Genomic DNA, 14,300 nt, shown 5'->3' with positions numbered 1-14,300 from the left:
CAGTTTGGTTAAACCTGTTAGGATCATTCTACCTCCAAGTGACCTTCCCCTGGAATCTCAGACTCATGAAGCTTCTAAAGGGAGGCCTGCAGGGAACCAGCCACAGCACGGATGCAGAAGGCTCTTTGCTGCTGTTCTTTTAGGAGAATGTGAATGATCCCCCCCACTCCCCATGCTCCAATGCTGATTAATTTATTATACATACATCTCAAAAAGAAGGGGGGAAGATAAATTGAATAGGAGAAGCTGTTTATTATAGTCTAGGGCTCAAAAAACGAAAATGAATAGCACTTGGAATTAGAACACAATTTAAACAGCAGAGGTTGGTAAGCACTGTGGCCATGTGGGAAATACATGGGGATGTAGGGCTGGAGTGACAGTCTGGGGAAGACACTAGACAGGAAGGCTTTCCAGTTGAGCATGAGAACCCACGGCTGGAAGCACACCCCAATACCGACTCCCGTCGGGGCAAGCTGGATTCTTATCCAACCCAAGCACATCCAGTCTCAGGAACACAGGCGTGCCTCAGGAAAACAGCCCAGACATCTGAGAAGGGTCTGTGGAAATAAACACTGTGATACCAAGAAGAGAGAAAGACTAGAGGCACTAGGAATCCCGGAAACCCATCTTGCCATGTTAAAGAGAGAATGAAAGGAAGGAGGAATTGGCATTTTCAAGGGGTCAGATGTGCACACACTGCTTATTGCCAACAGCAGTGTCAGGCACACCTGAGTGGTTTATAAAACAGTGCTGACCTGAGGGCATGACAAGGAGGTGCACATAAAAAGTCAAATTAGAAGCGAATTTGCAGGCATTTTTATTCTAGCAGTGAAGGGAGCTTGCTGCCCTCTGGTGGGTTATGGACAAGAAAGCCAACCCCTCGCTGGGAAGCCTGGGGAGCCTCCTGGTTTCTCTATTCTTAAAGGGAGCAGCTGTGGCTCTGGAGGTTCAACTGCTGAGGATGCAGTTTCTGTATTTAGAGCAGCAAGGCCACAATGCAAACACAGGTGGGTAGCCAGAGCGTCTGGAAACCCCCTGCAATAAACAATGATGTTCCTCAAATGTTGGTCAGACGTGACTTTGGCACAATTGTGGTTCTACCCAGCTTTCTATGAGGATAGTCTAACTCCAGTCTAAGCTTTGATCTGCAAGGTTTATAAAAAATTCATTTGGGGTTGTATCAGTACTATAAAACTGTGTTCACTTGGGGGGAAGTTTTTCTAAAATAAAGTCACAGCAGCATCTGTCAGAATAACTCCCACCCTCTTGCCCACAATTAGAGGATTTCCACTTAGGGCCACGGCCTAATTTGCGAAAGATGCTAAGAAGCACTTCTCAAGTTTTTAACAAAGCCCCAGGAGATAACACTTGGAGGCCACAGCATATTCACCACCTAGAAGTTCAGGTTCCCAGCCTCCTGCAGATCCTTAAACTTCAGGGACAGAAGAGTTGGAAGAAGGCCCCCCTAGACCCAGGTCCAGGACAACAGAAGATGCTTTCCTGTTACTGCTCCCCAGGGACAATCATCTTTGCAGAGGAATAATGTTGCAGCTGGAAGGGAAAAAAAAAGAAACAGTGTAAGTTTGGCAGCTTCATTCAGGAAGATCAGAAGGTGAGCCCTCCTGAGCTTGTCACTACATTCTGTAGTTAGCTCTGTAAAGCAAATGGACAGTTAATGAAAGAACCAGAGACCAGGGCTCCCCCACCCCGTACGTGCAGTCTCATCCTACCACAGGTATTCATCCTGGAGTCCTACTGGTCACCTGGGGATGCCCATCATTTCCCAGCACCGCCCCCAGGCTTCCTATGTAACCAGCACACAACGGAAGCTGCGGTGTGAGCGAACCAAGGAAAGGGAGATACCTTACCCCAGCAGTCCCTTCCCCGCCCAGCGTGTCGGGACAAGTCTAAGCTGGTGTTTCTCCCCTCTGCGGATCACTGTCACATTCAGGGGCTTCTGAAAGGAAAGTAGCTCATTTCAGGTTCAATCTCTGTAGTACTCAAAGAGATTCAGGCTAAAATGCTGAGATATATTTTTTTTGCCCATCAGATTGGCAGAGATGCTTATTTTAAGCACTAGCCTGCAATTCGTGCGTGTGGGGGATGTGGCACTCTTGGGGCAGCCAGTGGGGCTGCAGATCAGCACCAACCTCTTGCAGAAACACATCCCCCCCCCAAAAAAAAAAAACCTCTTTAAAAGGTATATACAGGAGAAAGGCTGTAAAAAATAATAAAATAAAATAAAAATAAATAAAAGGTGCATTGGAAATACATTTTGCAAAAGTACAAGATGATATACAAACAAAGTGTTCCTCCCAGGACTGTTTATAAATTTAAAAACTGAAAACACCTAATGTCTCTCTTAATAAGGTATTGTTGAAATATAGTATAGTGCCTAACCAGGCGGTGGCGCAGTGGATAAAGCGTCCGACTGGGATGCAGAGGACCCAGGCTCAAGACCCCAAGGTCGCCAGCTTGAACGCGGGCTTGCTCATCTAGTTTGAACAAGGCTCACTAGCTTGAGCCCAAGGTCACTAGCTCGAGCAAGGGGTCACTTGGTCTGCTGTAGCCCCCCAGTCAAGGCACATATGAGAAATCAATCAATGAACAACTAAGGAACCGCAACGAAGGATTGACGATTCTCATCTCCCTCCCTTCTGGTCTGTCTCTCTCTCTGACTCTGTCTCTGCCACAGAAAAAAATAAAAGAAAAAAAAGCAGTTTTAAAAAACAAGGAATTGAGGGAGGAAAAGCATTCTAGGCAGAGGGAACAGCACATTCAAAGGCCCCAAGCAGGGACTATGCTTGAGTAACAGCACTTTGAAGGCAGCAGTTAAAGGCGCTGGCAATTCTAGGGTTACCGACCAAATGCCACATGACCCCCAACTCACCCCCTCGCTGTGCTGTACCACGCTGCCAACGTTTTGCAGCGACTGGAAGTTTTGAGTGTTCACGGAGCCAAACTCCACAATCTCATCATCCACTTGCAGACCCTAAAGAAGAGAAATGGAAAACCAGGATAGAGATTAAATGTGCTTCCAGTGTTCTTCACCCTTCCATACCCAATTTAAGGTCAAGATCAACAGATTATTTTCTACAGGGGACAGTGGAGGCCCAAAGCAAAGAGGGCAGGGATTCAGATACCTCATGTAGAGGGTGGATAACTGGGTCACCTCCTCCAGGGACTCCTCCTAGGGTAGATCTAGTAGAAGGTGGCCAAGTCTGCCCAGTGTCTGAGAAAAGCTGGTAGTTCTAGAGGTCTTGAGATGTATGGGCAAAAACCAAATGCTGCTCTCCGGGGTCCTGACCCAGGTTCAGGGGCAAATGAACATCGGCCGACTCAGTCAGGGCCTACTTTGTTCAGGGGTCAAAATTCAGACAAGTTTTCCCTAGAAGCCCTCAAATAATCTGCCACAGGCACAATACTGACCCAGGACTAGGGTGACTCTTTCATTCTAAAAGCCTGGCTGGTGATTCACTCATCCCCTCTACAAATAGTATTTGACACGAGTCAACTATAACACTGTGCTAGATGCTGTGGACATGGTGCCAAAGAAAACAGCCGATGTCCAACTAGGACCTTGTGACGCTAAAGAGGACCTGGAATCAGGACCTTGCTCCCTGTCTTAGGATGTGCCCTGGCACAAACTACTTCAAGGCTCAGAGGCTTTTCCTCATGGGTGAAATGGAGTAAAGTTAGCACCGACTGCAGGAGGTGGCTGTGGGATTAAATATTAGATACAAGCCCACATGAAAACCTGCATGTGACGTTCACAGCAGCATCATTCATAATAGATAAAAAATGGAAACTAAAAACTCCATTAATGAATGAGAAACAAAATGTGATCTATCCACACAATGGAGATTACTCAGCTCTAAAAAGGAATGGTACACGCTCCTACATGGGCAAGCCTTGAAAATACAATACTAAGTGGAAGAAGCCAGTCACAAAGGACCAGATAGTGTATGATTCTATTTATACGATGTGCTCAGAACAGGCAAGTCCATAGAGACAGAAAGCAGACTGGTGGTTGCCAGGGGCTGGGGAAGATGGGAGGGTTTTGGGGGGAATGACTAAATGGTATAGCTTCATTTTAGGATGATGAAAATGGGCCCTGGCCAAGTGGCTCAGCGGCAGGCAGCAGCCCAGTGTATAGAAGTCCCGGGTTCAATTTCCAGTCAGGGCACACAGGAGAAGCAACCATCTGCTTCCCCCCCCCCCCTTTCTCTTCCCCTCCTACAGCCATGGCTCAAATCTTTGAGCAAGTTGGCCCTGGGCACTGAGGATGGCACCATGGCCTCACCTCAGGCACTGAAATAGCTTAGTTGCCAAACAATGGAGGAGTGGTCCTAGATGGCCGAGCATCATCCCCTAATGGGCTTGCCGGGTGGATCCCAGTTGGGGCACATGTGGGAATCTGTCTCTCTGCCTCCCTGCCTTTCACTTAATAAAAAATATTTTAATTAAAATGATGGAAATGCTCTAAAACAGACGCAGAGCTCTGTGAATACATGAAAAGCCACAGAATTGTATACTTTAAACGGGTAAATTTTATGGCATGTGGATTACATCTCAATAAAGCTGTTTAAAACGTTTTAAAATACCCCATGAAAGATGTAGCTCATCTGGTGGGACAGCAGCTGTTATCCCCATGTCTACCAGTCAGTGTCCGGCTACAATGAGTACCAGGAAGAGATTCTCCATCCCTCCCTTGCAACACTTGCCACCTTCCACCATGTGTCCCATATCATTCCCTGACCAGTTTAGTGGGCAGCAGGGGCTGACTCCTCTCCAAAACCCTGGCTGGGCCCTCAGCAGGTTTCAGTGTTTGCTGAATGAGAAAGTGAAGTCAAGCTGCAGTGCAGAGAGAGCGTGGCTCTGGCTTCCCATAGTCCCCCCCACCGCACCCCTGCCCTAAGGCACCCACTGGGTACAGATTTGGGTGGCCAGGCCTTGGCTTACCGCGATGCTGGCAGGGGAGCCGGGGCTGATGCTGTTCACCTTGGCAAAGGCCTGAGAGGGGCTGAGGCCCTCACTCTGCTCCAGGCTGCGGCTCCTGGCTTCTTCGTGGGCCTCGGCCATGTCCCGGGCCTGCTTCTCCTTGTCCCGAGCGTGCAGCTGGTGCAGAGCCTCCTCCACCTGCTTCATCACCGCCTTGTGATCATTCTGCAAGCCTGGGAGAAGAAAACCATATCAGGGCTAAGGATGGCAGCTGAGGACACCAGGCTCCCACATTCACTCACTGAATATTGAATAAGCACTTCCTACGTGCTCGGCCTTACACCAAAACACACTCAGGTGGAGTCATGATTCAAATGGGTAGTAGAAGTCAGTAAGAAAACGTAGACAACAGTTCCCTTCCAATATGATTTGGTGGTAGACTGCTGGTTGCCCACCTGCAGCAAGGTGAACAATGGTCCCTCAAAGAGGCTCCTGTCCTAATTCCCGGAACCTGTAACTATGTTACTTTACCTGGCCAAAGGGACTTTGTAGATGTGATTAAGTTTCAGACTCTGAGATGGAGATTACCGTGGGTTATCCAAGTGGTGGGCCCAGTGCAATCAACAGGTCTTTGTAAGTGAAAGAGGGAGGCAGAGTGCGAGAGAGACGTGACAGAGTTGGAGAGCTGTGATTGTTGGCTTTGGAGATGGAAGGCGCCATGATACAAGGAGCGTGAGTGACCTCTAGAAGCCGGAAAAGATGAGAGCCCCACCCACTCCCCTGAGCTCCACCCACTCCCTGATCTTAGCCTAGTGAGACCCATTTGCACGTCTCACCTCCAGAACTGTGAGATAACACATTTGTGACGTTTTATGTTACTAAGTCCAGGGTGATTTGTTATATCAGAAGCAAAAGACTAATATGCTACCCAACCTCTCTTCTCCCTCTGTTTCATAAGTCCTAACACATAATTGGTTTGAGTAGGATTGTAAGCAATATCTGACTTGGGTTTCTATTGTTATTTCAATAAAGTTTCCACCATCAAGTCAAGTTCTTAAAAACAAAGTGAAAAATGAAACTATAAATATAGAACCCTGAGCTTAACCCATTCCCTGAGTTCTCAGTCCTCTCACGGGGACAATGAGATGACCCTGTCAAGGCAGAAGTGAGGCAAGCAGATAACATAGACTCCTGGTGATTTCATTTGTGTGCCTTTAACGTCTCCTTCTATAAGGTGGGGTACGCCCCACCCGCAAGGGTCACTCACAGACGATGTTGTGCCTGGCGGTTCGAACTTGGTACAGGTCCACGTCTGACCGGGGGTAGCCCTCGCAGTCCACCAAGGGCTCGTTCATTCCAATGCCTTTTTGCTGAAGGGAAGAAATGTGGATCAAAAAAACCTGCAAGGTATGAAGTCCTCAAGACCCCTTTCCTCAGACTCTCTTCTTCCACAGTCTTTGTCAGGCGACAGTAACGAGAGCTGCCTTCTGTTGACCACTTGGCGCAGACCACGTGTTTTACCCATATCCTCTCACAGGAACTCTCAAAGGTGGGCCCTAATTTTTAAATTGCTTTTTGATAATACAAGTGATTCATGAATCATTCCTCTTCTGAAGATGGAACTGTGCAGATAAAATTAATGACTCCTTTGAGCACGAATCCCCCAAGGCCAGCCTCCTCCTCCAACTACCCTGACCCCCCTCCTTCCCACAGGCAGCTGACACCTGGCTGGCTGATGGCCTTGGAAGTTGGAAGGGAGTGATACCCCCTGAGAGCACCCAGCTGTGGCAGGCCTTTGCTTCTGCTGAATATAAAAAAAAATCTAAAAGGGATATCAAAAAGAGGCTCTCACCCCTGGATGGATACACTGATATCGCCAGATGGCCCCGAAGGAGGGGAACTGAGTGGCTGGTGGACAGGGGAAGGAGACAGACTTTTCATTTTACAGCCATTAGTAGACTTTGAATTTTGACAATGGGAATGTATTCCCTATTTGAAATAATACATTTCCTACATAAGTTAGATCATGGCATACAAAAGCAATGAAACATGTTACACACTGATGACGATGTAGGGCAGGGAATTTGCAGTCAGCCTTTGACATGATCCCAGTTCTGCGACGTACAATCTGGGTGCCCTTGGTTAAGACCTTCACCTCTTTACTTTATTATGTTTTTAAGATTTTATTTATTCATTTTAGAGAGAAGAAAAAGATAGAGAGAAATAGAGAAGAAAAGAGGAGCAAGAAGCATCAACTCCCATCTGTGCCTTGAACAGGCAAGCCCATGGTTTCAAACTGTCAACTTCAGCATTCCAGGTTGATGCTTTATCCACTATGCTACCATAGGTCAGGCAAGACCTTCACCTCTTTAAGTCTCAGCTTCCTCAATTATAAAATGGGAAGACTTAAGCCAGCAATCCCAGGATCTAGCTGGCAACCTTGGGCTTGAGCTGGTGGCCCACAGGATTGAGCTAGCACCCCTGGGATCCAGCCGACAACCTCTGTGTTCCGGGGCAATGCTCTATCCATTGCATCACTGGCCAGGGATGAAATTTCCTTTTAAAATAAATTTATTTAAATTCTGGCCAGATAGCTCGGTTGGTTAGAGCATCATCCCAAAGTGCAGAGGTTGCAGGTTTGATCTTCAGTCAGGGCACATACAGAAACAGATGTTTCTGTCTCTATCTCCCTTCCTCTCTCCCTAAAATCAATTTTAAAAATTATTATAAAATAATTTTATTTAAGTGAAAAAGGGGGTCAACTTTAAGAAAAACATAAAGGGAATAACAGTACAGGAAGTATATGGATACAGCATCCTGCTCATGGTAGACAATAACTTAAGTTTAAGAAATTTCTGGCATAACACTTGAAAGCACAACAGGCCTAAGCTCTAAATGCCACTTTGTGACTCTGAGCAAGTGACTTTTTCATAAACCAGCACCCTTCTGGCATATATAGTCAGCACCCAGTAAAACAGTACGCTGGCCTCCATCTGGTACTCTATCTTACTCCCATTATCTAAAATGCATTCCATCTGCCCTGTATGGGACATAATTAACCTACTCTCTCTGCAAATTGACTTGTGGTTTTACACTAGGTGGCTTAAGAAAAACTATCAGTTTTGGAGCCAGACAGACCTTGGGACCTGATCCACCATTGCCACTTCTTAGCTACAAGACTTTTTTTTTTGTATTTTTCTGAAGTTGGAAACGGGAAGGCAGTCAGACAGACTCCCGCATGCGCCCGACCGGGATCCACCCGGCATGCCCACCAGGGGGTGATGCTCTGCCCCTCCAGGGCATCGCTCTGTTGTGACCAGAGCCATTCTAGCGCCTGAGGCAGAGGCCACGGAGCCATCCTCAGTGCCCAGGCCAACTTTGCTCCAATGGAGCCTCGGCTGCGGGAGGGGAAGAGAGAGACAGAGAGGAAGGAGAGGGGGAGGGGTGGAGAAGCAGATGGGTGCTTCTCCTGTGTGCCCTGGCCAGGAATCGAACCCGGAACTCCTGCACACCAGGCCGACGCTCTACCACTGAGCCAACCGGCCAGGGCCAGCTACAAGACTCTTGATAAGGGTTTTCCCGACTCTGGGCCTCAGTTTTCTCTTTATACAGTAAGAATAATGAGCCTTCACTGTCACTCAAAGGTTAGTGCTTAGTCCCCTGACCAGTAGCATCAGCACCGCTGGTAATCTGCCAGAAATACAGCACGTACTCCTCATCAGAATCTAATTTTTTTTTCAGAATCTGATTTTTAACGTCCACAATAAAGTTTAAGAAGCTCTGAGGTAAAGTTAGCAAAGCACAGAACACCTGGTAAACGTTGAACAAAGATTGATGGTAGTGGTGATTATCAATCACCCGGCCTCTGCAAACTTCTTAGCTCTGTAACTGGAGGCAGGTCTCAGTTAAGTAGTGCCTTAGTTTCCTCACCCCTAAAGTGGGGGGAATAATAGAGCTCACCTCAAAGGGTTTCTCGAGGACTAAATGAGCCCACCAGTGCTGAGCGCCTAACAGAGCGCCCGGCAACACAGTAAGGGCTCCATAAACGCTGTCAGACCAAATACTGTTCGCAGTTCTCAACGTTATCTGCCCGACTGCTGCCGACAGAGGCCGCAGTTAAGGCGCGTTGGGCCTCCCAAGGAGACCGATCCACAGCTGAGAGCTCCAGCGGAGGCCGCCCCGGTCTCCCAGTCCTCCCGGTGTCAGGAGACCGAGTCCGGAGGCCTTGGGACGCCCCTTAAGCCACCCAGGAGCCCCGAGCCCACACTCACGCTCTCCAGAACCTCATAATTGGCTTTGATCTGCGCTTCGATCTCCTCCTTGCGCCGTATCAGCTCCTGGACGTCGCTGACAGTCACCGCGCTGGTCTGTGGGGAGACCCTGCTCGACCGCGCTTCCTTCTCCGACATCTTGGACCTCAGCCCGGGATTCTAGACACCTCGTTTCCGGGTTGCGGACCCCCGAGGAAACTTTGGCTACGGCTCCGTCAGTAGACCAAAACACCACGGCCCTTCGTGAGCGCGGGGAGGGGCAAGGGGCCTGGTTTCCTTTGAGGGCGGGGCCACCTGAAGCCACACCCTCCTGGAAACGTGGTCTTGTGGCGCCTCCAACTGAGGCAATATACGGAGGAATGGTTTCCCGGTACCCCGGCGTGCTGGCCAGGACCAGGGTAAGGTGATTTCTCCCTAGCTGGTTCATTTTCTGTCCTCATTCATTCACCTAACATTTATTGAACGCCTACTGTTTGTATCTGCGAAGAGAACTGCGCGTGGTGCTCCAATCCAGCTCTTCATGTCTACACAGCTCTGGATGGGTTACAAAGCAAATTCATATTCCTATCCCTCGTTTTTACAAACCCTACAAGCTTGGGTGCAAATCCGATGCTCCTGCCACCTATTGCAATGTAGTGACCTAGGTAAATTACCTCACTTCTCAGAGGCTCAGTTTTCTCACCTGTATATACTGGTCCTATATCAATAGAAAACTATTTCATAGAGCTGTCATTTTGCCAACAAATATTTATTGAATGCCTCCTATGTGCCTTACACTGTCCTGGGTGCTAGAGGTAAAGAATTGCTGGGTTTAGTGCCTGTCACATGTTTAGGTCTTTATGAATTTGGGTAACAATAATAGTAATATTGATCATGTATCAAATAGTTACAATGTGCCCAACACTGTTTAAGTGTCTCTTAACATGTATAATAATCCTATAAACCAGGATTATTATTATTACCCCATTGGACAGCTGAGAAAGTCATCTCAATAACCGCACTTGCCCCACTAGCAAAACAAGCCGCCCAAATTTCAACCCAACTTAAAACCAAACAAGAAACTTTAATATCTTCACATGTGGCCCTTATATTTTGCAATGAAAAGGACACACCATCACTTTTGTAGTATTCCAACATGTTCTTCCTGAATACAAACATGGAAAACAAACAGACAAATCCTAACCGAGGGACATTCTGCAAAACAACTGACCTGAACTCTTCAAAAAGGTCAGCATTGGAAAATAACCCTGAGTGCTGGGCAATCACCAAGAAGACTAAAGAGATGCAACAATGAAATGCAAAAGTATGCTTCTTGATTGGAACCTGGTTCCCCTCAAAATAAATAAATAAATAAATAAATAAATAAATAAATAAATAAATAAATGCTGTGAAGGATGTTTTTTGGGACAATTGGGGAAATTTGAATATGGGATTTTATATTAGATTATAGTGTATCAATGTTAAATTCCCTCAGTAAGACAATGGTATTATGATTATATAAGAAAATCTCCTTGTTCAAAGGAGCTATTGTTTAAGTCACTATCTTATGTTGTTATTGTCAATTTTGTTGTTGTTATAATAAACCTAGATCCCATTCCTTCTCCTGCCCTTAGAGCTCTTGAAGCCATTGGTTGCCTCCATCTCTACTCTCACCCCATCACCCCAAAATTTTTTAGATTGCGGTGACCGCAGCTTCTCGGTTACCCCTTTCATCCATTCTCTACAGGGCAGCCAGAACAACCTGCCCAAAGAGTGACACTGTAGCCCTTTCTGGAGAGCTCAATCAGTTAGAGCATTGTTCTGAAGCACAGAGGTTCCTGGTTTGATCCCCGGTCAGGGTACATACAGGAACAGCTTGATGTTCCTCGCTCTCTTTTCCTCTCTCGCTGAAATCAAAATAAAAAATAAAAAAAAAAGAGAGTGACTCTTGTAACTCCGCCATTGAGAAGCTGTCAGTGCCTTTGCAATGCCCTTCTTTTGTCTTTCCGGATGCTTCTGATCGCTGTTTGCCTTTTGGACTCACACCCATACAACCCTCAACACACACATACAACTTAGGTTCCAGCCACACTAAGCTCCTAGCAGTTTCTGGCACATTTATTGTTTCATCTCTCTTAGCACAAGGCCTTAGCATCTGCTCATCTCTTCTCTAGGACATCGTCTCAAGCCAGGCCGATTTCAGCTCCTCCTTCAAGATCCAGCTCAAACATTCCCTCCCCTGAGAATCATTCTCCAACCCAACACAAAGATGGGCTGTTCACTGTACCATTTCCCTGGTATTGTAAATGTATGCTTATCCATGTATCCACCCATTGAGGACTCAAAGGATGTTGGCTGAGGCTTGTTTATCTTCAAATGTTTGCCTCCATCAAACATTTGAAAAAGACTCCTCCACAAATAACAAATGTGAAGTAAAATACCCAACATATACTTTATCTCAGCATCAGTTCTTACTCTAGAGTAGTCAACCTTTTTATACCTACTGCCCACTTTTGTATCTCTGTTAGTAGTAAAATTTTCTAACTGCCCACCAGTTCCACAGTAATGGTGATTTATAAAATAGGGAAGTAACTTTACCTTATATAATTTATAAAGCAGAGTTACAGCAAGTTAAAGCATATAATAATAATTACTTACCAAGTACTTTATGTCATATTTTCGCTTAGTTTGGCAGAATAAATCTTTATAAAATAATTTACTATAGTTAAATCTATCTTTTTATTTATACTTTGGTTGCTCCGCTACTGCCCACCATGAAAGCTGGAACGCCCACTAGTGGGCGGTAGGGACCAGGTTGACTCCACTGCTCTAGAACATCTTCCTCCCATGGACCCACACACAGAAGCAATATACTCTTATCTACTTGACAGCCAGTGTTTAACCAGATTCTAAGGGAACAGACTAAGAGAACAACCCTTGCATCTTACCTTCAGGGCCACAGCCAGCCAACAAAGGCTTTGTTTTAGAAAGCTGCCAAGACCTCCGAGAACCTGAACTGTTTGCCTCTTCCAAATGTCTGTATTGTGCTCATTTCCACTTCAGAAGGAGGAGGCCAAGAGAAACAGAATTGAAAAATAGATCCAGGAAGCTAGAGCTATCCCAGGAAGATCTGGTTGGTCATAATTCATACTGCCTGCCTTCAGGACTCGGCAAACTTTCCATATTTCCCCTCTGCCCTGGTGTAGGAGCCACGCAGACTATACTCTGCCTGTCAGTTACACCCTGTTCCTGCATCAATAAACCAAGGGGTTGAACTTCAAGGTCCCAGTTATTGACAGGCTTGTGGGAGCTGGCTCACTAAGAATTTTTTAGAATTTTAGCTTAGTCACTGAATCAGTTCAGGGCTACATCATGAAATAACTACCACACTCCAAAGGATACTTACAGGGTGTTTAGTGAAAGAACTATTTACAGAATCAAGGACAAGCTTAAGAGAGCAAATAAGGAATGATAAAACCATCTGGGGGCCCTGGTCAGGTAGCTCAGTTGGTTAGAGCATCATCATAATACATCAAGGTTGTGGTTTTAATCCCTGTTCAGTGCACATACAAGAATCAACCAGTAAGCCTGACCTGTGTTGGCACAATAAATAAAACATCAACCTGGAACTCTGAGGTCGCCGGTTCAAACCCCTGGGCTTGCCTGGTCAAGGCACATATGGGAGTTGATACTTCCTGCTACTCCCCTACTTCTCCCTCTCTCTCTCTTCTCTCTAAAATGAATACATTAAAAAAAATAAGTTTAGCTTGACCAGGCAGTGGCGCAGTGGATAGAGCATCGGACTGGGATGCAGAGGACCCAGGTTCGAGACCCCAAGGTCGTCAGTTTGGGCTCGTCTGGTTTAAGTAAGGCTCACCAACTTGAGCTCAAGGTCGCTGGCTCCAGCAAAGGGGTTACTCCATCTGCTGAAGTTCACGGTCAAGGCTCATAGGAGAAAGCAATCAATGAACAACTAAGGTGTTGCAACGCGCAATGAAAAACTAATGATTGATGCTTCTCATCTCTCTCCATTCCTGTCTATCCCTGTCTATCCCTCTCTCTGACTCTCTATCTCTGTAAATAAATGAATAAATAAATTATAAAAATTAAAAAAAAAACTAATGATTGATGCTTCTCATCTCTCTCCGTTCCTGTCTGTCCCTATTTACCCCTCTCTCTGACTCTCTGTCTCTGTAAAAAAAAAAAAAAAAAGTAAAAAAAAAAAAACAACAACATAAGAATCAGCCAATGAATGCATAAATGAGTGGAACAACAAATTAATCTCTCTTAAAAAAAATGCCAAGGGTCATGAGTAGTTTCAGAACCTAGACAAGATGTAGCCACCAAACCAGAGTGTGGCCTTCATTAGAGGGCCACAGCAGTCCAAACAACATCTGGCAGACAGGGAGCTGGACAGGGAATAGCCCTCTTCTCTGTCCTCTTGCCTGAGACTCTGACTTGCTGAGGATAAAGGAGGTTGGAGCATGAAGTAAGGCAGGGAAGGAGGGACTTGGAGGGACAAACAGAACAGCCAACATGGTTACCAGTATTTAGACACTTGGGAAAATAAAATGCAGAGCTCCATATGGTGCGTGACCCTATTTTTACACAACAAAGTTGGCTCTCCCACATACATGTCTATATACGCTTACATGTGATTGCATGAGAAGGGACAGAGGTGGCTTGTACATGTGAGATTTAACATCTAGTGCCTGGGCAGCGTGTGGAGCAGAGGAGAAAGCAATTGAGAAAGTAGAACATTTACTTATATGAATTCAGAGGAACTTAACAAGGAAAATCACTGTCAAAGCATATGAGTCATCACCTGACCAGGAGTGGCGCAGTGGATAAAGCATTCACCAGGAAGGCTGAGGTCACCTGTTTGAAAACCTCATGGCTGGTGGCTGGTTTGAGGGTAAGGGGAGGAATTGTCCACGCAATCCCAAATCTTGCCAGCTTAACCCTTTGAGGAGTGAGTTTTTTCCATACTCGCTGACCCCGGGAGTGAGTTGTTTTGTTTTGTTTTTTTTTCAAAAAATGAAATTAGTTCCAGTTACAGTTTTATTAACTTAAAATCATGTTTGTTTGATAACCAATTTATGGAAACAA

At 46.0% G+C, this 14,300-nt stretch overlaps 1 protein-coding gene across 2 annotated transcripts; it reads right to left on the bottom strand.

Moving 5' to 3' along the window:
* Positions 1–232: 232 nt before the first annotated feature.
* On the bottom strand, positions 233–12,413 carry PSMD9 (proteasome 26S subunit, non-ATPase 9). 2 transcript variants are annotated; one of them, XM_066371063.1, is made up of 7 exons: positions 12,140–12,413; positions 9,213–9,451; positions 6,209–6,311; positions 4,963–5,174; positions 2,891–2,992; positions 1,864–1,957; positions 233–1,551 (listed from the first exon to the last, which is right to left on the bottom strand). In XM_066371063.1, the coding sequence occupies exons 2-6, from the start codon at positions 9,348–9,350 to the stop codon at positions 1,865–1,867; spliced, it is 648 nt and encodes a 215-aa protein (XP_066227160.1). In that variant the 5' UTR covers positions 9,351–9,451; positions 12,140–12,413; the 3' UTR covers positions 233–1,551; position 1,864. The 2 variants fall into 2 exon arrangements, with proteins under 2 accessions (XP_066227160.1, XP_066227159.1); XM_066371062.1 differs by having other exon boundaries at positions 1,869–1,957; positions 12,140–12,411.
* Between the last annotated feature and the right edge of the window lie 1,887 nt (positions 12,414–14,300).

The sequence above is a fragment of the Saccopteryx leptura genome, chromosome 2 (assembly GCF_036850995.1).
Source record: "Saccopteryx leptura isolate mSacLep1 chromosome 2, mSacLep1_pri_phased_curated, whole genome shotgun sequence".
NCBI lineage: Eukaryota > Metazoa > Chordata > Mammalia > Chiroptera > Emballonuridae > Saccopteryx > Saccopteryx leptura.
The sequence above is the reverse complement of the archived record's forward strand: the minus strand, read 5'-3'. Positions and strand labels throughout refer to the sequence as shown.